This window comes from Salmo salar, chromosome 13 (assembly GCF_965601325.2).
Source record: "Salmo salar chromosome 13, fSalSal1, whole genome shotgun sequence".
NCBI classification, from domain to species: domain Eukaryota; kingdom Metazoa; phylum Chordata; class Actinopteri; order Salmoniformes; family Salmonidae; genus Salmo; species Salmo salar.
Genome location: NC_138303.1, coordinates 104355323 through 104377747, shown reverse-complemented (window position 1 = coordinate 104377747; position 22425 = coordinate 104355323). Strand labels below are relative to the sequence as shown.

Here is a 22425-nt window from a genome sequence, read left to right as displayed (position 1 = left end):
CCTTCCCTTTCATTCAGTATGGATATAGGTATCCCCTTTCATTCAGTATGGATATAGGTATCCCCTTTCCCTTTCATTCAGTATGGATATAGGTATCACCCTTTCATTCAGTATGGATATAGGTATCACCCTTTCATTCAGTATGGATATAGGTATCCCCTTTCATTCAGTATGGATATAGGTATCCCTTTCCCTTTCATTCAGTATGGATATAGGTATCCCCTTTCATTCAGTATGGATATAGGTATCCCCTTTCATTCAGTATGGATATAGGTATCACCCTTTCATTCAGTATGGATATAGGTATCCCCTTCCCTTTCATTCAGTATGGATATAGGTATCACCCTTTCATTCAGTATGGATATAGGTATCCCCTTTCCCTTTCATTCAGTATGGATATAGGTATCACCCTTTCATTCAGTATGGATATAGGTATCACCCTTTCATTCAGTATGGATATAGGTATCCCCTTTCATTCAGTATGGATATAGGTATCACCCTTTCATTCAGTATGGATATAGGTATCACCTTTCATTCAGTATGGATATAGGTATCACCTTTCATTCAGTATGGATATAGGTATCACCCTTTCATTCAGTATGGATATAGGTATCACCCTTTCATTCAGTATGGATATAGGTATCCCCTTTCCCTTTCATTCAGTATGGATATAGGTATCACCCTTTCATTCAGTATGGATATAGGTATCACCCTTTCATTCAGTATGGATATAGGTATCCCCTTTCATTCAGTATGGATATAGGTATCCCCTTTCATTCAGTATGGATATAGGTATCACCCTTTCATTCAGTATGGATATAGGTATCCCCTTTCCCTTTCATTCAGTATGGATATAGGTATCACCCTTTCATTCAGTATGGATATAGGTATCACCCTTTCATTCAGTATGGATATAGGTATCCCCTTTCATTCAGTATGGATATAGGTATCCCCCTTTCATTCAGTATGGATATAGGTATCCCCTTTCATTCAGTATGGATATAGGTATCCCCTTTCATTCAGTATGGATATAGGTATCACCCTTTCATTCAGTATGGATATAGGTATCCCCTTCCCTTTCATTCAGTATGGATATAGGTATCACCCTTTCATTCAGTATGGATATAGGTATCCCCTTTCCCTTTCATTCAGTATGGATATAGGTATCACCCTTTCATTCAGTATGGATATAGGTATCACCCTTTCATTCAGTATGGATATAGGTATCCCCTTTCATTCAGTATGGATATAGGTATCCCCTTTCATTCAGTATGGATATAGGTATCACCTTTCATTCAGTATGGATATAGGTATCACCTTTCATTCAGTATGGATATAGGTATCACCTTTCATTCAGTATGGATATAGGTATCACCCTTTCATTCAGTATGGATATAGGTATCACCCTTTCATTCAGTATGGATATAGGTATCCCCTTTCCCTTTCATTCAGTATGGATATAGGTATCACCCTTTCATTCAGTATGGATATAGGTATCACCCTTTCATTCAGTATGGATATAGGTATCCCCTTTCATTCAGTATGGATATAGGTATCCCCTTTCATTCAGTATGGATATAGGTATCACCCTTTCATTCAGTATGGATATAGGTATCACCCTTTCATTCAGTATGGATATAGGTATCACCCTTTCATTCAGTATGGATATAGGTATCCCCTTTCCCTTTCATTCAGTATGGATATAGGTATCACCCTTTCATTCAGTATGGATATAGGTATCCCCTTTCATTCAGTATGGATATAGGTATCACCCTTTCCCTTTCATTCAGTATGGATATAGGTATCCCCTTTCATTCAGTATGGATATAGGTATCCCCTTTCATTCAGTATGGATATAGGTATCACCCTTCCCTTTCATTCAGTATGGATATAGGTATCACCCTTTCATTCAGTATGGATATAGGTATCACCCTTTCATTCAGTATGGATATAGGTATCACCCTTTCATTCAGTATGGATATAGGTATCCCCTTTCCCTTTCATTCAGTATGGATATAGGTATCACCCTTTCATTCAGTATGGATATAGGTATCCCCTTTCATTCAGTATGGATATAGGTATCACCCTTTCATTCAGTATGGATATAGGTATCACCCTTTCATTCAGTATGGATATAGGTATCCCCTTTCATTCAGTATGGATATAGGTATCCCCTTTCATTCAGTATGGATATAGGTATCCCCTTTCCCTTTCATTCAGTATGGATATAGGTATCACCCTTTCATTCAGTATGGATATAGGTATCCCCTTTCATTCAGTATGGATATAGGTATCCCCTTTCCCTTTCATTCAGTATGGATATAGGTATCACCCCTTTCATTCAGTATGGATATAGGTATCACCCTTTCATTCAGTATGGATATAGGTATCCCCTTTCATTCAGTATGGATATAGGTATCACCCTTTCATTCAGTATGGATATAGGTATCCCCTTTCATTCAGTATGGATATAGGTATCCCCTTTCATTCAGTATGGATATAGGTATCCCCTTTCATTCAGTATGGATATAGGTATCACCCTTTCATTCAGTATGGATATAGGTATCCCCTTTCATTCAGTATGGATATAGGTATCACCCTTTCATTCAGTATGGATATAGGTATCCCCTTTCCCTTTCATTCAGTATGGATATAGGTATCCCCTTTCATTCAGTATGGATATAGGTATCACCCTTTCATTCAGTATGGATATAGGTATCACCCTTTCCCTTTCATTCAGTATGGATATAGGTATCACCCTTTCATTCAGTATGGATATAGGTATCCCCTTTCATTCAGTATGGATATAGGTATCACCTTTCATTCAGTATGGATATAGGTATCACCCCTTTCATTCAGTATGGATATAGGTATCCCCTTTCCCTTTCATTCAGTATGGATATAGGTATCACCCTTTCATTCAGTATGGATATAGGTATCCCCTTCCCTTTCATTCAGTATGGATATAGGTATCCCCTTTCATTCAGTATGGATATAGGTATCCCCTTTCATTCAGTATGGATATAGGTATCCCCTTTCATTCAGTATGGATATAGGTATCACCTTTCATTCAGTATGGATATAGGTATCCCCTTTCATTCAGTATGGATATAGGTATCACCCTTTCATTCAGTATGGATATAGGTATCCCCTTTCCCTTTCATTCAGTATGGATATAGGTATCCCCTTTCATTCAGTATGGATATAGGTATCCCCTTTCATTCAGTATGGATATAGGTATCCCCTTTCATTCAGTATGGATATAGGTATCACCCTTTCATTCAGTATGGATATAGGTATCACCCTTTCATTCAGTATGGATATAGGTATCACCCTTTCATTCAGTATGGATATAGGTATCCCCTTTCATTCAGTATGGATATAGGTATCCCCTTTCCCTTTCATTCAGTATGGATATAGGTATCCCCTTTCATTCAGTATGGATATAGGTATCACCCTTTCATTCAGTATGGATATAGGTATCCCCTTTCCCTTTCATTCAGTATGGATATAGGTATCACCCTTTCATTCAGTATGGATATAGGTATCCCCTTTCCCTTTCATTCAGTATGGATATAGGTATCACCCTTTCATTCAGTATGGATATAGGTATCACCCTTTCATTCAGTATGGATATAGGTATCACCCTTTCCCTTTCATTCAGTATGGATATAGGTATCACCCTTTCATTCAGTATGGATATAGGTATCCCCTTTCATTCAGTATGGATATAGGTATCACCCTTTCCCTTTCATTCAGTATGGATATAGGTATCCCCTTTCATTCAGTATGGATATAGGTATCACCCTTTCCCTTTCATTCAGTATGGATATAGGTATCCCCTTTCCCTTTCATTCAGTATGGATATAGGTATCACCCTTTCATTCAGTATGGATATAGGTATCCCCTTTCATTCAGTATGGATATAGGTATCCCCTTTCCCTTTCATTCAGTATGGATATAGGTATCACCTTTCATTCAGTATGGATATAGGTATCCCCTTTCATTCAGTATGGATATAGGTATCACCCTTTCATTCAGTATGGATATAGGTATCCCCTTTCATTCAGTATGGATATAGGTATCACCCTTTCATTCAGTATGGATATAGGTATCACCCTTTCATTCAGTATGGATATAGGTATCCCCTTTCCCTTTCATTCAGTATGGATATAGGTATCCCCTTTCCCTTTCATTCAGTATGGATATAGGCATCACCCTTTCATTCAGTATGGATATAGGCATCACCCTTTCATTCAGTATGGATATAGGTATCACCCTTTCATTCAGTATGGATATCAATATAAATAATATTTGTGGAGGTGAATGTTGCTTTCCTCTGTTCTGGTTTGAAAGGGGAAACATCCACCAGCTACATAGCTAATGGAAGGTGCACAATCCATGGCTACAAAGCTACTGTAGCTAGCTACCTACTCTGTCAGTTAGCTGGATGTGCTAGAAAGTAATAGAAACAAGTTGAGAAAACTAAAAGGTGTTTTATCTTCTGAATCAAATTGTTTCTACTGTCTTGAATGTAGAAGTTCTGTTATGTGATCTTCCAGAATAAATGCTCTCTCTTTGATAAGAGATGTTCATGTCAGTGAATCAGGTCATCTCCGTGGTAACTGGAGACTCTTTCTGCTGTACATGCCTTCAAGCTACCATAAAACTCTTGAATTATTCCCTTACCAAGGGGAAATTATTCCTTAAGGTAAACCCTCTCTGTCGCTCTGATTGGGCTGTCAAATAGAAGTAGAAATCCTGTCTATGAGTGGGAGGACAGGCTTTACCGTAGCTGGACCTGGGACTTGTGTGGTCCCTTGTTAGCCAGCTCCATGGAGATGTGTTCCAGCTCAGAGTGGGTCAGACTGAGAGTAGAGAAGTTGTCATCCACCATGGTCCAGTCTCCATCCACCATGCTGCTGGTCTCTGTCAGGTCTGTGGCAGAACCGATGCTGCACTCCTCCGCTAGAGAGAGAAAGATGGAGGGAGAACGAGGAAGGGAGATAGTTTATGAGGAAGGGTAGAAAGCGAGAGAGATATGGATAACCCATTTTAATAAACTCTACAACACCGTTCAAATGGACACAAACGCAGAACAATGCAACATTCATGAGAAGTTGAATGGATTAGACATAGCTATAAAGGACAATCAAAATCCATTGGACTCCCCAATTACTGACCAGGAGATCTATAAGAAACGTCAGGGCCTCAAATGTAAAAAGCATGCGGACCTGATGGCATCCTCAATGAGATAATCAAACTCACTAGTGAAACATTTACATTGGCTATATAAAAACTGTTTTATTTGATCCTGAGTGTAGGTTATTTCCTTGACATCTGGAATCATAATCCCAATCTTTAAGAACAGAGACAAATTTGACCCTAACAATTAGAGGCTTTTGTGTGAACAGTCCCCTGGGGAAGATTTTCTGTAGTATTATAAAAATGTATGAGTTCTAAACTTCCTTAATAAGCACAATGTCTTGAGTAAAAGCCAAATTGAATTTATACCAAAACATTGCACAACCGATCATATTTACACCCTACACACCCTGATATATAAACATGTCCACCAAAATATACGTTTGCTTTATCGACTTCCAAAAAGCATTTGATTCTATTTGGCATAAGGGACTGTTCTACAAAGTTATTGAAAGTGTTGTAGGGGGTAAACATTACATAATTAAATCAAATGTATACTGGCAATACGTGCAGCATTAAAATTGGCAAGAAAATAACAGAATTCTTAAACCAGAGGCGGGGCCTTTGTCAGGGTTGCAATCTGAGCCCTGCACTCTTCAATATTTACATTAACGAATTGGCCACTATTCTAGAAAAATCCTCAGCCCCTGGTGTTAGTCTCCACAATTTAGAAGTGAAATGCCTGCTCTTCGCAGATGACCTATGCCTGCTGTCACCCACAGCACATGGCCTACAGCAGAGCCTGGACCTGCTAGAGCAGTACTGCCAGATCTGGGCCCTGGCAGTAAACCCCAAAAATACTAAAATAATCATTTTCCAGAGAAGATCCAGATCGCAGGGAATTAGACCAAAGTTGTCAATTGGTACAAAATATATGGAGTACTGCACACACCACAATTACTTAGGTTTAAAAATAAGCTCAACTGGACACCTTAATGATGCAGTGAACATACTGAGAAAGCACGGAGGGCATTCTACGCCATTAAAAAACAAATACAAATTGAAATACCATATTCAAATTTGGCTAAAACTAATTGAATGAGTCATTGAACCAATTGCACTTCATGGCAGCGAGGTGTGGGGTCCACTTGCAAAACAAGATTTCATCAAATGGGACAAACACCCCATTGAAACCCTGCATGCAGAGTTCTGTAAGATTCTCCTACGTGTCCAGAGGAAAACTACAAACAATGCATGCAGGGCAGAATTAGGCCAATATCCACTAATAATAAAAACTCAAAAAAGAGCAATTAAGTTTTGGAAACATCTAAAATACAGTGACCCCCTCTCATATCATTACCACGCCCTGCAATGCCAAGAGCTGAGCAAAGAAAAGAGTCCCCTCATCCAGCTGGTCCTGGGGCTGAGTTCACAAACCTGTTCTACTAACACACTGAAGCCTCAGGACCAGAACATCCAATCAATCAGAATAAACCAAATTACAACACAGTCAAAACAAAACTACATTGCTTATTGGGAAACACAAGCACAAACACAAAGCAAAATGCAGTGCTATCTGTCCCTAAATTGACAGTACACCATGGCTAAATATTTGACCATGGTTACTGATCAAAACCTTAGAAAAACCTTGACAAAGTACAGGCTCAGTGAGCACAGCCTTGCCATTGAGAAGGGTAGACACAGGAAAACCTGGCTCCCTGTAGAGGAAAGGCTGTGCAGCCACTGCACAACAGCAGAACCTGAGACAGAGCTGCATTTCCTGACAAAATGTCAAAAATATAAAACAATTAGAGAGTGTCATTTCCCCAAATTTCAAAGAGCTCTCTGATGAGAGTAGGCTACCCGTCCTGTTGAAGGAGGACGCAGAGAGCTGTGGGTTGGCAGCGCACTACATCGCTGCCTGCCATAAGATGAGGGACAGTGTCTGACAGACCAATCAACCTGCACATGTCCTCTACTGTATGCTTATTGTTATTGTTCAATGTATGGTTATTTTGTTGTTACTGTTGTCCCGTTCACAATTTTGATTCTCATTTTTTTTCATATTGTAAATATCCAAAATAAGCTTTGGCAATATGTACATTGTTACATCATGCCAATAAAGCAAAGTGAGTGAGTGGTAGAGAGAGAGAGAGAGGTAGGTAGAGAGAGAGAGAGAGGTAGGTAGAGAGAGAGAGAGAGGTAGGTAGAGAGAGAGAGAGAGGTAGAGAGAGAGAGAGGTAGAGAGAGAGAGAGAGAGAGAGGTAGAGAGAGAGAGAGGTAGAGAGAGAGAGAGAGGGAGAGAGAGAGAGGGAGAGAGAGAGAGAGAGAGAGAGAGAGAGAGAGAGAGGAGGTAGGTAGAGAGAGAGAGAGAGAGAGAGAGGTAGGTAGAGAGAGAGAGAGAGAGGTAGGTAGAGAGAGAGAGAGAGAGGTAGGTAGAGAGAGAGAGACAGAGGTAGGTAGAGAGAGAGACAGAGGTAGGTAGAGAGACAGAGGTAGAGAGAGAGAGAGGTAGGTAGAGAGAGAGGTAGGTAGAGAGAGAGAGAGAGAGAGAGAGAGAGAGAGAGAGAGAGAGAGAGAGAGAGAGAGAGAGAGAGAGGAGGTAGGTAGAGAGAGAGAGAGAGAGAGGGGTAGGTAGAGAGAGAGAGAGAGAGAGAGGTAGGTAGAGAGAGAGAGAGAGAGGTAGGTAGAGAGAGAGAGACAGAGGTAGGTAGAGAGAGAGAGAGGTAGGTAGAGAGAGAGAGAGGTAGGTAGAGAGAGAGAGGTAGGTAGAGAGAGAGAGGTAGGTAGAGAGAGAGAGAGGTAGGTAGAGAGAGAGAGAGGTAGGTAGAGAGAGAGAGAGAGGTAGGTAGAGAGAGAGAGGTAGGTAGAGAGAGAGAGAGGTAGGTAGAGAGAGAGAGAGGTAGGTAGAGAGAGAGAGAGGTAGGTAGAGAGAGAGGGGTAGGTAGCGAGAGAGAGGGGTAGGTAGCAAGAGAGAGGGGTAGGTAGCAAGAGAGAGGGGTAGGTAGCAAGAGAGAGGGGTAGGTAGCAAGAGAGAGGGGTAGGTAGCAAGAGAGAGGGGTAGGTAGCGAGAGAGAGAGGGGTAGGTAGAGAGAGAGAGAGAGAAGGTAGAGAGAGAGAGAGAGAAGGTAGAGAGAGAGAGAGGTAGGTAGAGAGAGAGAGGGGTAGGTAGAGAGAGAGAGGGGTAGGTAGAGAGAGAGAGAGGTAGGTAGAGAGAGAGAGAGGTAGGTAGAGAGAGAGAGAGGAGAGAGAGAGAGAGAGAGAAGGTAGAGAGAGAGAGGTAGGTAGAGAGAGAGAGGGGTAGATGGAGAGAGAGAGAGAAGGTAGAGAGAGAGAGAGGTAGGTAGAGAGAGAGAGAGGTAGGTAGAGAGAGAGAGAGGTAGGTAGAGAGAGAGAGAGGTAGGTAGAGAGAGAGAGAGGTAGGTAGAGAGAGAGAGAGAGAGAGAGAAGGGAGAGAGAGAGAGAGAGAGAGAGAGAGAGAGGTAGGTAGAGAGAGAGAGAAGGTAGAGAGAGAGAGAGGTAGGTGGAAAGAGAGAGGTAGGTAGAGAGAGAGAGGTAGGTGGAGAGAGTTCTCTGACTATATCTAAGGGAAAGAGAGTCTCAGCTGTTCCTATCTTCTGATGAAGACTACTTACTTTTGTTGGTTAGTGGAGAGAGGAAGGCCTCCTGTGTCTGTGGCCCCCCGTGGGACAAGGCAGTGTCCATCTCTGTAGGTTCTGTAGGTCCAAGAGCCCCCAGCCCGTCTAGCCAGGTGCGGTTGCTGTTGCGTGCTACGGTCTGCGGGGGCGCTGTGTCCATGTTCAACAGGCTGTCTGCTGACTGGGACTTCAGTAGATGCTGGCTCAGCACTGGAGGAGGGAGGGAGGAACAAACAGGTTCAGATTTAATTCAATGATAAAATAACACCTACCTAAACAAATGCGACTTCAGAAAAAAATGCACTGAGTCACGAAGTTTGCATCAAACACACCCAATGATTCAGAGGGTGAGGGGGACAGTCATTGCTGAGGACAAAAATGCATTGCAAACACAGCTGGACATTGTCCCTGCAGCACCAGCAGTCACACACACAAACCCTGATGCACACCTGTCCTGCGGTGTCCGTTCTTGAAAGGCGAGCTGATGGAGCCGGCTGGGATGACAGGAAACGGCCACAGGAAGTCCTTGTGGAGACACTTCAGCGCCATGACAAAGTCATCAACCCGCGCCACCCGCGTGCGCTCGTGGCACAGCCAGCCAATCAGCTCGAAGCCCAGCTGGGCAGAGAAACAACCCAGCTCTTTTAGTCTGATGTGCTCAAGGAGGTGGCGGGCATGGCGCCTCAACATCATGTCTATGTACATGTTCTCTGCACAGTCACTGTCCTTAGACCACCTGTCAGACCTGGAGGAGGGAGACATGTTATAGCTATGAGGAGAAAGGCCTGTAGTACATACACTGCTTCACCAGGCCTCAATTCCATCCAACTTTCAGTCAACCCAGGAACTGATTGAACCTTAATGAGCCGACAGGAATTTTTAAAAATGTAACTGACCAACTCTGTGGTGTCAGTGTACCGAGCCCAGAAATGATTTGGAATAGGACAATCCCTCTCAGTACACATTAGATCAGCCTTTCTGAAAGTATGGGTCGCGGGTCCGTTAATGGTGGAGTAAATTACTCATGTCAGAGTAAATTAATAATTATTTAATTGATTACTGGAATTGACTTGGCCAAGTGCAACTGAGTTCTCTGCTTAGCGGCGCCGTTCCGCCAGTTTGGAACGGCGGCGCCGGCGTCAGTTTGGAACAGCGGCGGCGTCAGTTTGGAACGGCGGCGCCGCCAGTTTGGAACAGCAGTGCGAGTGGGAGGAAGATGCGTGGGCTTCGCTGTTTACAGCATCTTTTGACTGCAGCTTTCTTGAAGATCACTCCGTGACCCACACGCTGCAGCTGTGGCGTTCAGCAGCAGATGAGCTGTCATCATTCTCACTCGCCATCACTCACCGCTGTCATCAAATGGACTCAAGCTGGCCGCAAATACAGCGATTACTTTTTCTTGCTTGGTTTCATATAAACCTTGTGAAATAACGAGGAGCGCCAACAATGTGTTTTGGCGGGAAGTGCTTAGTAACGAGTCTCAAAACGAAGAAATGAATAAAACTAAAAATCCACAGCATGACGGTAAACCCAGGGAGTTCTTTCAGAACAGGGCCGAAAGCTTCAGGAAACAGTGCTTCCACAGTGGAAAAGTCAGTCAGCTAGCAAGACATTGTAATTTAACAGGTGATAAGCATCAATAAGGGAGTACTCTCTCTCTCATAGTAGATGTGAGTTTCTCTTTCAAACAATCCCCTGGCCTTGCACACAGCTAATAGCTAGCTAGCTAACGTTAGCCAAAGCAAGCTAGCTAGTTACTGATAGTTCAACCCTAAGTAACAGTACAGAAAAATGTATCAGGCCTACTGTACATCTTACTGTAGACATGATCAGGCCTACTGTACATCTTACTGTAGACATGATCAGGCCTACTGTACATCTTACTGTAGACATGATCAGGCCTACTGTACATCTTACTGTAGACATGATCAGGCCTACTGTACATCTTACTGTAGACATGATCAGGCCTACTGTACATCTTACTGTAGACATGATCAGGCCTACTGTACATCTTACTGTAGACATGATCAGGCCTACTGTACATCTTACTGTAGACATGATCAGGCCTACTGTACATCTTACTGTAGACATGATCAGGCCTACTGTACATCTTACTGTAGACATGATCAGGCCTACTGTACATCTTACTGTAGACATGATCAGGCCTACTGTACATCTTACTGTAGACATGATCAGGCCTACTGTACATCTTACTGTAGACATGATCAGGCCTACTGTACATCTTACTGTAGACATGATCAGGCCTACTGTACATCTTACTGTAGACATGATCAGGCCTACTGTACATCTTACTGTAGACATGATCAGGCCTACTGTACATCTTACTGTAGAAATGATCAGGCCTACTGTACATCTTACTGTAGACATGATCAGGCCTACTGTACATCTTACTGTAGAAATGATCAGGCCTACTGTACATCTTACTGTAGAAATGATTGTTGAAAACAAGTATAGGTTGGAACTGTTGCTGTTAAAATACAAATCATCAGTTTCATTCTGAACTAGAATAAACTGATTGAAGCAAGATGTTTTTTTTGAAAGAGTTCTGGGTTGCTCATCTACAGCAGGAAGTGGTCTCCTGCCTGATTGAGAAAACAGATGTTCTGATCTAGTTTGCGAGTCAGGGTAGCTACCTCTGAGCATGACTTCACTGTTAAAAACTGAGCCCAGAATAGACATGCTGGCTGAAAACGTCAACTTGTGTGATGTGATCAGTCAGTTTATTATTAAAAATATTTATTGTATTTTAACAGCTACAGTTCCAACCTAGACAGATATTAAGAGTGTTTTTAATGGGGAAAAGAAACATGAATAGATATTTATATGGGTATTTCACTGTTATTTGTTTTTGTCTATATTGCATTTGTTTTAGGCATAACGCAATGAAACGTAACAATATTTATGTATAGTTGCATATTTTCCTAAGCTTGGGTCCCAGGAAAACACAGAGTTTCTCATTTGGGTCCCAGGCTGAAAAAGTTTAAGAACCCCCTGCATTAGATACTCAACAAATAAAAGCTGCCTTTGGATCATATGATTACTAAAGAGAGTTGTCGAGAGAGAGAGAGAGAGAGAGAGTGTGTGGCGTACCCCTTAGCAGAGGGCCCAGAGGGCATGCTGAAGGTCTTCGTTAGGTTAAACTTCCCAGCAGCGATGCTGTCAGCTGACTGAGACAGACTGATGCTGCGATTCCTGAATAAGTCAAAACCTCCTGTCGAACTTGGTTCCTGTTGAGAGGACAGATCATTATCAGCAGGAAACTCATCCAGTAAGCCTCTGACACAGCAGGCTTCTGCACAAATGTAAATACCCCATAGAGCCAGTTATGGGCATCTATATCCAATTATAAAGAGGTGGAGGCAGCAGCCTAATAGCAGTCTTTAATTTATACAGTATTTTTAGAACATCTCAACCATTATCCCCATAGATAACACTAAAACATTAAGAGGTTTAGCTCTAACATAACAGAATGTGTAACAAACACAGAGAGAGGTAGAAGACAGAGAGAGGTAGATGACAGAAAGAGATTATAAATTTGTTCCTTCCTGTACCTGAGTGGTTGGTGTTGGGGGTGGGGTCTCCATCTCCCCAGAGCCAATGGCCTTGAGGAATCGGATCATGTGACGACAGAGGTCCCACTTGCCCTGCTCCAGAGCAGTGTTGAAGAGTAGCGTAGCGTGTTGCCTGCTCACTGCTGGAACCTCCATGTTCTGGGAACAACAGTCACATCAATACAAGCCCTTTAACCTCTTGGGGCTAGGTGGGACGCTAGCGTGCCACCTGTGGTGCACTCCATCAACAGCAGGTGCATTTCAAGAGCGGCAAATTTGAATCCAAATAAATGTCAAAATTCAAATTTTTCAAAAATACAACTATGTTACACCATTTGAAAGATAAACATCTCCTTAATCTAACCACGTTTTACGATTTCAAAAAGGTTTTACGGCGAAAGCATAAATTTAGAGTATGTTAGGACAGTACATTTACAAGAGTTGTGTGTAATGTTTTGTCAAGTCAAAGACAGGGTCACCAAAACCATAAAACCAGCTAAAATGATACACTAACCTTTTACAATCTCCATCAGATGACACTCCTAGGACATTATGTTAGACAATGCATGCATTTTTAGTTCTATCAAGTTCATATTTATATACAAAAACAGCGTTTTACTATGGCATTGATGTTGAGGAAATCGTTTCCCTCCAATAACCGGCAGTCAAGTCAGCGTCACAAATTAAATAATTAAAATTAGAAAACATTGGTAAAATATTATATTGTCATTTAAAGAATTATAGATTTACATCTTTTGAACGCAATCAACTTGCCAGATTTAAAAATAACCTTACTGGGAAATCACACTTTGCAATAATCTGAGCACTGTGCCCAGAAAAATACGCGTTGCGATACAGACTAGACGTCATGTTGGGGAGATCTAAAATCGAAAATACTATGTAAATAATCCATTACCTTTGATTCTCTTCATCAGATGTCACTTCCAGGTATCACAGGTCCATAACGAATGTAGTTTTGTTCAAAAAAGCTCATCATTTATGTCCAAAAATCTCCGTCTCGTTAGCACATGATGTAAGCCAGCCGGACTTCTCGTCATGAACGAGGGGAAAAAATATATTTCCGTTCGTTCAAACATGTCAAACGTTGTATAGCATAAATCATTAGGGCCTTTTTTAACCAGAACATGAATAATATTCAAGGTGGACGAATGCATAGCCTTTTATAACGTATTGGAACGAGGGTACCCAACATGAAGTAGCGCGCCAGGTGTCTAATGGGACATCACCGTTCCATGGCTCTTGTTCGGTCAGATCTCCCTCCAGAAGACTCAAAACACTTTGTAAAGGCTGGTGACATCTAGTGGAAGCAATAGGAAGTGCCAAAATATTCCTAAACCCCTGTGTTTTTCAATGGGATAGGTTTAAAATCAATACAACACATCAGGTATCCACTTCCTGTCAGAAAATGTCTCAGGGTTTTGCCTGCCAAATGAGTTCTGTTATACTCACAGACACCATTCAAACAGTTTTGGAAACTTTAGAGTGTTTTCTATCCATATATAATAAGTATATGCATATTCTAGTTACTGGGTAGGATTAGTAACCAGATTAAATCGGGTACATTTTTTTTATCCAGACGTGCAAATGCTGCCCCCTAGACCCAACAGGTTAACTACTTAACCCCGGCTCCGACCCTAACCTTAACCCCGGCCCCTAACCTTAACCCCGGCCCCTAACCTTAACCCCGGCCCCTAACCTTAACCCCGGCTCCAACCTTAACCCCGGCTCCAACCTTAACCCCGGCTCCAACCCCTAACCTTAACCCCGGCTCCAACCCCTAACCTTAACCCCGGCTCCAACCCCTAACCTTAACCCCGGCTCCAACCCCTAACCTTAACCCCGGCTCCGACCCTAACCTTAACCCCGGCTCCAACCCCTAACCTTAACCCCGGCTCCAACCCCTAACCTTAACCCCGGCTCCAACCCCTAACCTTAACCCCGGCTCCAACCCCTAACCTTAACCCCGGCTCCAACCCCTAACCTTAACCCCGGCTCCAACCCCTAACCTTAACCCCGGCTCCAACCCCTAACCTTAACCCCGGCTCCAACCCCTAACCTTAACCCCGGCTCCAACCCCTAACCTTAACCCCGGCTCCAACCCCTAACCTTAACCCCGGCTCCAACCCCTAACCTTAACCCCGGCTCCAACCCCTAACCTTAACCCCGGCTCCAACCCCTAACCTTAACCCCGGCTCCAACCCCTAACCTTAACCCCGGCTCCAACCCCTAACCTTAACCCCGGCTCCAACCCCTAACCTTAACCCCGGCTCCAACCCCTAACCTTAACCCCGGCTCCAACCCCTAACCTTAACCCCGGCTCCAACCCCTAACCTTAACCCCGGCTCCAACCCCTAACCTTAACCCCGGCTCCAACCCCTAACCTTAACCCCGGCTCCAACCCCTAACCTTAACCCCGGCTCCAACCCCTAACCTTAACCCCGGCTCCAACCCCTAACCTTAACCCCGGCTCCAACCCCTAACCTTAACCCCGGCTCCAACCCCTAACCTTAACCCCGGCTCCAACCCCTAACCTTAACCCCGGCTCCAACCCCTAACCCTAACCCCGGCTCCAACCCCTAACCCTAACCCCGGCTCCAACCCCTAACCCTAACCCCGGCTCCAACCCCTAACCCTAACCCCGGCTCCAACCCCTAACCCTAACCCCGGCTCCAACCCCTAACCCTAACCCCGGCTCCAACCCCTAACCCTAACCCCGGCTCCAACCCCTAACCTTAACCCCGGCTCCAACCCCTAACCTTAACCCCGGCTCCAACCCCTAACCTTAACCCCGGCTCCAACCCCTAACCTTAACCCCGGCTCCAACCCCTAACCTTAACCCCGGCTCCAACCCCTAACCTTAACCCCGGCTCCAACCCCTAACCTTAACCCCGGCTCCAACCCCTAACCTTAACCCCGGCTCCAACCCCTAACCTTAACCCCGGCTCCAACCCCTAACCTTAACCCCGGCTCCAACCCCTAACCTTAACCCCGGCTCCAACCCCTAACCTTAACCCCGGCTCCAACCCCTAACCTTAACCCCGGCTCCAACCCCTAACCTTAACCCCGGCTCCAACCCCTAACCTTAACCCCGGCTCCAACCCCTAACCTTAACCCCGGCTCCAACCCCTAACCTTAACCCCGGCTCCAACCCCTAACCTTAACCCCGGCTCCAACCCCTAACCTTAACCCCGGCTCCAACCCCTAACCTTAACCCCGGCTCCAACCCCTAACCTTAACCCCGGCTCCAACCCCTAACCTTAACCCCGGCTCCAACCCCTAACCTTAACCCCGGCTCCAACCCCTAACCTTAACCCCGGCTCCAACCCCTAACCTTAACCCCGGCTCCAACCCCTAACCTTAACCCCGGCTCCAACCCCTAACCTTAACCCCGGCTCCAACCCCTAACCTTAACCCCGGCTCCAACCCCTAACCTTAACCCCGGCTCCAACCCCTAACCTTAACCCCGGCTCCAACCCCTAACCTTAACCCCGGCTCCAACCCCTAACCTTAACCCCGGCTCCAACCCCTAACCCCAATACCAGTCACATTTCTAAATACTGTTTGCCTCTGGCTATTAGGATGAGACAGAGGAGTATGTTAACCTGCAGTATAATGAGATAGGATGCAGCAGTGTCCAGGTCCTGAGCCATCAGACATTCCTCAAACAGATCCTTGGGGTTGCCCACGGCAGCAAACAGGTAGTTCCACAGGGCAAACTCTGTCTTCCTGGCGCAGTGCACGATGGTCTGGAGCAGAAAGACACAGGCAGAGCTACATTAGACACAGTCACTATATAGTGCACTACTTCTAACCAGAGCCCTATTGGCCCAGAGTAGCTGCTGCTTTACCAGTAGCTAACAGGGATACTAATAAAATACTACGAGCCCAGGTCAAAAGTAGTGATTGGATCAGTGATGTAAAGTACTTAAGTAAAAATACTTGAAAGTACTACTTAAGTAGTTTTTTTTAGGGTATCTGTACTTTAGTATTTATATTTTGGCTAACATTTACTTCACTACATTTCTAAAGAAAATGATGTACTTTTTACTCCACACATTTTCCATAACACCCAAAAGTACTCATTTCATTTTGAATGCTTAGCAGGACAAGAAAATGGTCCAATTCCCGCACTTATCAAGAGAACATCGCTGGTCATCCCTACTGCCTCTGATCTGGCGGACTTACTAAACACAAACGCATATTTTATAAATGTCTGTGTTGGAGTGTGTCCCTGGCTATCTGTAAATTTAAAAAAATACAAGAAAATGGTGCTGTCTGCTTTGCTTAATATAAGGAATTTTAAATGATTTAAACTTTTATTTTTGATAGTTATATTTAGAACCAAATACTTTTACTCAAGTATTATTTTACTGGGTGACTTCCACTTTTACTTGAGTAACTTTCTATTAAAAAGGTATCTATACTTTTACTCAAGTATGACAATTAGGTACTTTTTCCACCACTCGATAGGATGCTAATGGAGACCCTGATAAAACACTATGAGCCCAGGTCAAAAGTAGTGACAGAATGCTAATTCAGACAAACCAAGACTACTGTACACAAGATCAGTAATTACCATGACCTTGAGTGTCCTAGACTAGGCAACAACATTCAGCAGCTCACAGATCACTGCACCTGTACATAGCCCATCTGTAAATAGCCCATCAGTAAATAGCCCATCAGTAAATAGCCCATCCAACTACCTCATCCCCATTTTGTTATTTATTTTGCTCCTTTGCACCCCAGTATCACTACTTGCACAATCATCTTCTTCACATCTATCTCTCCAGTATTTAATTGCTAAATTATAATTACTTAACCCCTATGGCCTATTTATTACCTTACCTCCCTAATCTTACCTCATTTGCACACACTGTATATATCTTTTTTCCTATTGTGTTATTGACTATGTTTGTTTATTCCATGTGTAACTGTGTTGTTTGTGTCGAACTGCTTTGCTTTATCTTGGCCAGGTCACAGTTGTAAATGAGAACATGTTCTCAACTGGTCTACCTGGTTATATAAAGGACATGTTCTCAACTGGTCTACCTGGTTAAATAAAAGGAGAAATATTTTTGTATTTTTAAGTTAACCACTTGATCAACGTCTCCCTCTCTCTGTTACCTGGAGGAACAGGGGGAACTCGGTGATGAACTTGGCCACGGTGGGCAGCAGCGGGTCGGGGATGGGCTCCCGGGAGGTGGCCTCCTCCTCCAGCACCACGTGGACCATGAGCTCCATGACGTGGGGGAAGTAGGGGAGCGCGGCGCAGGACTGGGCCAGGAGAAGGGCCTGCTCCCCCAGGTTACGGACCAGGAGTTGCCTCAGGATGTGGTGGAGGTAGATCTGGGAAGTCCTCTCCACCGTGCAGTAGGGGAACAACCCCTCTAAGGACTCCCGGCCCTCTCTGGGACCCTGCAGAAAAGACACAAAGCATTTCATTTTTAAATCATATTTTCTACTCTTTATCCTTCACAGGCTGCTACTATTATTTCTCTCTTAACCTCATCTGCCCACTGACTCGCTCTCCCTCAAATAAAGGGAACATAGCTAGAAAAATTGTTTCAGATCTCTTGACACAAATGCCTTGACCACTATGGTCCTCCTACACCAAGCTGACAAATCCACAACAATGGATAGGAAAGAGCAGCTGCTGTGTGGGGACGACTACTGCTGCTGTAGCTGCTGCTACAACAACTACAGTCCTCCCTACCTGCAGGCCGTGATAGAACACAGTCTCATTAGCAGTGTTGTCAGGGGGAAGTTGCTCGAGGCAGGTCGATTTGTTGCTAAAAGTTGGTAAATGATGTTGTGATGTCATCATTACTTAATAACGTAAAACTGCGTAGACTGACTGGCCATCTCGGCGAAAAATACGATTTGACATTTGTTAGTTTAGATTTGTTTGTTTATTATCACATATGTTTTATTTGTAAAAGTAATATAAAACACATCTTATATGATCAGATATTTTTTAAACACAACACATTGAATTATTGAACAATTACATTTTATTTATTTTCTTTTTAACTAGTGAACCTCCACATTCTGAACAATTATAGTTTTAAGCAGTGTATTGGTAGTTAACATGCTACCTAACTGATCAACAATTATAGGTACAAGCTAATAACAAGGTATATATGCCATCTTATCTCAAATAATGTCTGCGCTAGGCATCTCTCTCCAGGTTGTTATGCTGCTTGGCTGGCTAGCTGCTCAATGGTTTCCTCCAGATATTGCCACTGTGTTCTCGCTCACACTGCAGTGCACACGGTCACCATCAGCTGTGTGTCTCCGCTCCTTCCATACGTACTGTAAATATGATGAATCATAGATTGGCAAGGAAATCCTCTTCATCTTCACAGTCCAACTGCATTGTCACAGAGCTGGAACCAGCAGTAGAGGATGGAGTGTCCTTAAAGCTGTATGCTGCTGTGGTGCCAACCTGCTGCACAACTTCACTTGGTAGTTTATGCTGGTAACAGGTATCACCAGCCAGCTTCAGTCCATACCGCACCAGGAGTATGGAGTTGAGAGTGTGCAGTGACACTATTTCTTAACTTTGACTTGACCACACTCATTTGGCTGAACAGCCGTTCAACCTCCACATTTGAGTGTTGCAAGGAGAGGGCAGCGAGTGCAGCTTTGCACAGTTCTTCAAATGGATTTGACCCGGAAGAGTCCGTGTAGTTATTGACTTCACTCCAAAACTCGACTGTATTTTCAGTTGAGTCCCATCTAAACAGATGGATGTTTCTCCATTGGGAAACTATTTTATCATTTCTTTGTGGCTGGTATCCCAGTAGCTCAGCTACTTTAATCATTTCAGTGGTGCCTTTATTGTGCTTTAGCGTTTCCTTAACACTGAACAAGGCCATGTGTCGCAAGGCGTCTGGGTTGTCTGGGAGCCTTGCTTGCAGCTCCTTGCTTAAAGCAACAATGTAGTTGATGCACTGTCTCCGAATGACCTTTTTGTCCTCTGGTGCAAGACTGAGTTGGTACACCGTGCTCTCGAAAAGGTACCCAAGGTATGGTGATGGACAGATGTACACTCCTTTGTACGCCTCGTGCCGTTTAGGGGAAATCAAAAACCAGTTGGGATGGTTTCTTTGGATGCTGCACTGTCAGCCAGTTGTAAAGAATGGCACACAGCGGATGAGTACCAAATTGGGCAATGCACATTCTTCCTATAAAATATTGTGCACCCCAGTCATCACGGACGCATTATACCCTGAAGATTCTCTTTTGTAAGGTTACACTTCTCAAGAAACTCAACTTCCACCTTTACTATTGATCTGGCGTCGCCCCCCTCCAATTCAACCAGCCCGAGAAATGTGGACACAACACTTTTTTTAGCACTAAAATACCAAATCAACACACCCAGGTATTTCGAGACACTGACAGTGGACTCATCCAAAAGGAGACTGAACTTCTCATCCCCCACATCTGATGTTACCCTTTTGAGGAAAATAAGGAGCCAGTACTCCCCTAATCATTTCTGTGCACTTGGTGCGATGCATTTGAAAGTTTGTTGCTGCCACAGAATCTGAAAAGGCAGCTTGACAAGCCATACCTAAATGGTCACATGCTAGCAGCGAACAATGCTCCGCAATGGCCATTGCCATAGTAGCTTGTGCAGTTATCCACTTTAACCCACCTCCGTAATGTTGACTGCGTTGTGGGGTTGTACCGTTTTGATTTATTTATATGCTTTGCTGTAGCACAAGGTTTTTTGATGTCATACATATTTGCTAGCATATCTGATTTGCAGTACGCACAGTATGCCTGTCAATCATCCCCAATTACTGGCTTCAGCCACCCTTTAAATTCAGGTACAGACTCACTATTTTCTGTACTTCTGGCTGTACAATTTTGATTGAGACATGTTGATTGATTGATGTAAGTTCTGTTCAAGATCAAACATTCGTGACCAACTATATTCATTGGATTTGGCTTGTCGAACCCGTACTACTGCTGCTGCAGTCAGCCAACAATGATTTGCAATTTGCTGAAATTGCTGCTGCCTGTGGACGAGCTGAGCGCCTGCTGGTGATGTCGCTCACAATGCACTTTCTCAGCCAGGCACGTGTGTTGTGACTGAGTGTGTGACAGAGAAAATAGGTTTTGTGTCATTTAGAGGGAAAATGCATTTTAGCGTTTGAGTCACTTTTAAAAAGTTGCTAAAAGTTCCAAACACATTTTTAAAAGTAGCTAAATTTGTTGCTCGGTGCCGTTTGAAAAAAATAAATAAAATAAAAGTTTGCCAGGGTAGTCAGAAAAGTTGTGAAATCTAGCAACAAAATTGTTAAGTTGGCATCAGTGCTCATTAGATGCACCCAGTCCCAGGGAACGCTCCTACTACAATAATATAATACTCCTCTCTACCTGCAGGCTGTCATACAGCACAGTCTCGTTGGAAGCTCCCAGAACCAGAGCATCTTCAAACAGCACAGCCAGGGGGTAGATGTTGATGTGGAAGGGGAGCATGATGCGGCGGGACAGGAAGGAGTGGGGCTTACGATGGTCACGAGGGAACAAGGGGAGCCACACCTTCAGATAACAGAACATAGGACAAGGAAACAGATTTGTCAAATCATTGCAGCCAGCAACAGTCACAAAAGACAACGTTTAGTTGGGTTCATTTATTTGGCCATTCACAGACAACAACGAGACACTGATCCACAATAGAAGTAGTAAAAACAGATCGCAGGTATACCTTCATCCCAGCCTCTCCACACGACAGCCACAGAGCCTCCAGTAGGTGACGCTTCTTCCTGTTACTACGACACGTCGTCCACACATTCTCTACATACTGGGCCAGAACCACTGGAGGACAGAACGGCAGCTGGAGGGAGAGAGAGTGTTAAACACCATAACAACCTCTCACACACACACACAATATATAAATGTACCCTGTATGATACCAACAAATGAATCAATAATGAAGTGACAGGTTGCTAGGTAACGATTCCATTCTAATGTCAGATATATTATAACCTGACAATCCAAGACAACTATCACACATTGTGATATTGTTGTATGGTGGTATTGAACATGTTGTGGATATGTGGTGGTGTAGGGATGTTATATGATGTACTGTTTAATCTTTAGCTCATTCAGTACAAACATAGTTCACTGTTTTATCTGTTGTTTTATATGTCATTTGGTGTGTTTGGACCCCAGGAAGAGTAGCAGCTGCCCTGGCAAGGACTTATGGGGATCCATAATAAAATATAAATACTAGGGGGAAGGCTTGGGGTCAATTACATTTCAACTCAGGAAGTACACACTTGACTGAATTGAAATGGAATTGACCCCAACCCTGCTAGGAGGTGGATAGAGGATGTGACTGGGAACCTTCTCCTGTAGCTGGGGTCCAGAACGATCTCTCTGTAGCATGATGAGCTGGCCTGCCAGGTTCAGTATGATGCTGTCTGCCATACAGGCCTATCACGGGCACAGAGGGACACACAAACATGAAAACATTTACATCTGAATCCTTTAGCCGTTATCCAGAGCGACTCGCTACATAAACTCAGCAAAAAAAAAAAGAAACGTCCCTTTTTCAGGACCCTGTCTTTCAAAGATAATTCATAAAAATCCAAATAACTTCACAGATCTTCAATGTAAAGGGTTTAAACACTGTTTCCAATGCTTGTTCAATGAACCATAAAGAATTCATGAACATTCACCTTTGGAACGGTCGTTAAGACACTAACAGCTTACAGACGGTAGGCAATTAAGGTCACAGTTATGAAAACTTAGGACACTAAAGAGGCTTTTCTACTGACTCTGAAAAACACCAAAAGAAAGATGCCCAGGGTCCCTGCTCATCTGCATGAACGTGCCTTAGGCATGCTGCAAGGAGGCATGAGGACTGCAGATGTAACCAGGGCAATAAATTGCAATGTCCGTACTGTGAGACCCCTAAGGCAGCGCTACAGGGAGACGGGATGGACAGCTGATCGTCCTCGCAGTGGCAGACCACGTGTAACAACACCTGCACAGGATCGGTACATCTGAACATCACACCTGCGGGACAGGTACAG

At 43.8% G+C, this 22425-nt stretch overlaps 1 protein-coding gene across 7 annotated transcripts in view; it reads right to left on the bottom strand.

Moving 5' to 3' along the window:
* LOC106568439 (guanine nucleotide exchange factor subunit RIC1) overlaps nucleotides 1-22425 on the bottom strand; it is a 114113-nt gene that overhangs the window by 18455 nt on the left and 73233 nt on the right. For all 7 annotated transcript variants that reach the window (XR_014380213.1, XR_014380211.1, XR_014380212.1 and 4 more), the window contains exons 16-25: nucleotides 21734-21823; nucleotides 21093-21221; nucleotides 20762-20926; nucleotides 17501-17791; nucleotides 15979-16122; nucleotides 12356-12514; nucleotides 11895-12031; nucleotides 9233-9528; nucleotides 8781-8993; nucleotides 4791-4968 (exon numbers count right to left, since the gene is read on the bottom strand). Coding sequence is in view for 2 of the 7 variants with exons in the window: in XM_014138770.3 (XP_013994245.1) it covers nucleotides 4791-4968; nucleotides 8781-8993; nucleotides 9233-9528; nucleotides 11895-12031; nucleotides 12356-12514; nucleotides 15979-16122; nucleotides 17501-17791; nucleotides 20762-20926; nucleotides 21093-21221; nucleotides 21734-21823 (1802 nt within the window). In the remaining 5 variants the exon portion in view is untranslated. The remainder of the gene's footprint in view (nucleotides 1-4790; nucleotides 4969-8780; nucleotides 8994-9232; nucleotides 9529-11894; nucleotides 12032-12355; nucleotides 12515-15978; nucleotides 16123-17500; nucleotides 17792-20761; nucleotides 20927-21092; nucleotides 21222-21733; nucleotides 21824-22425) is intronic.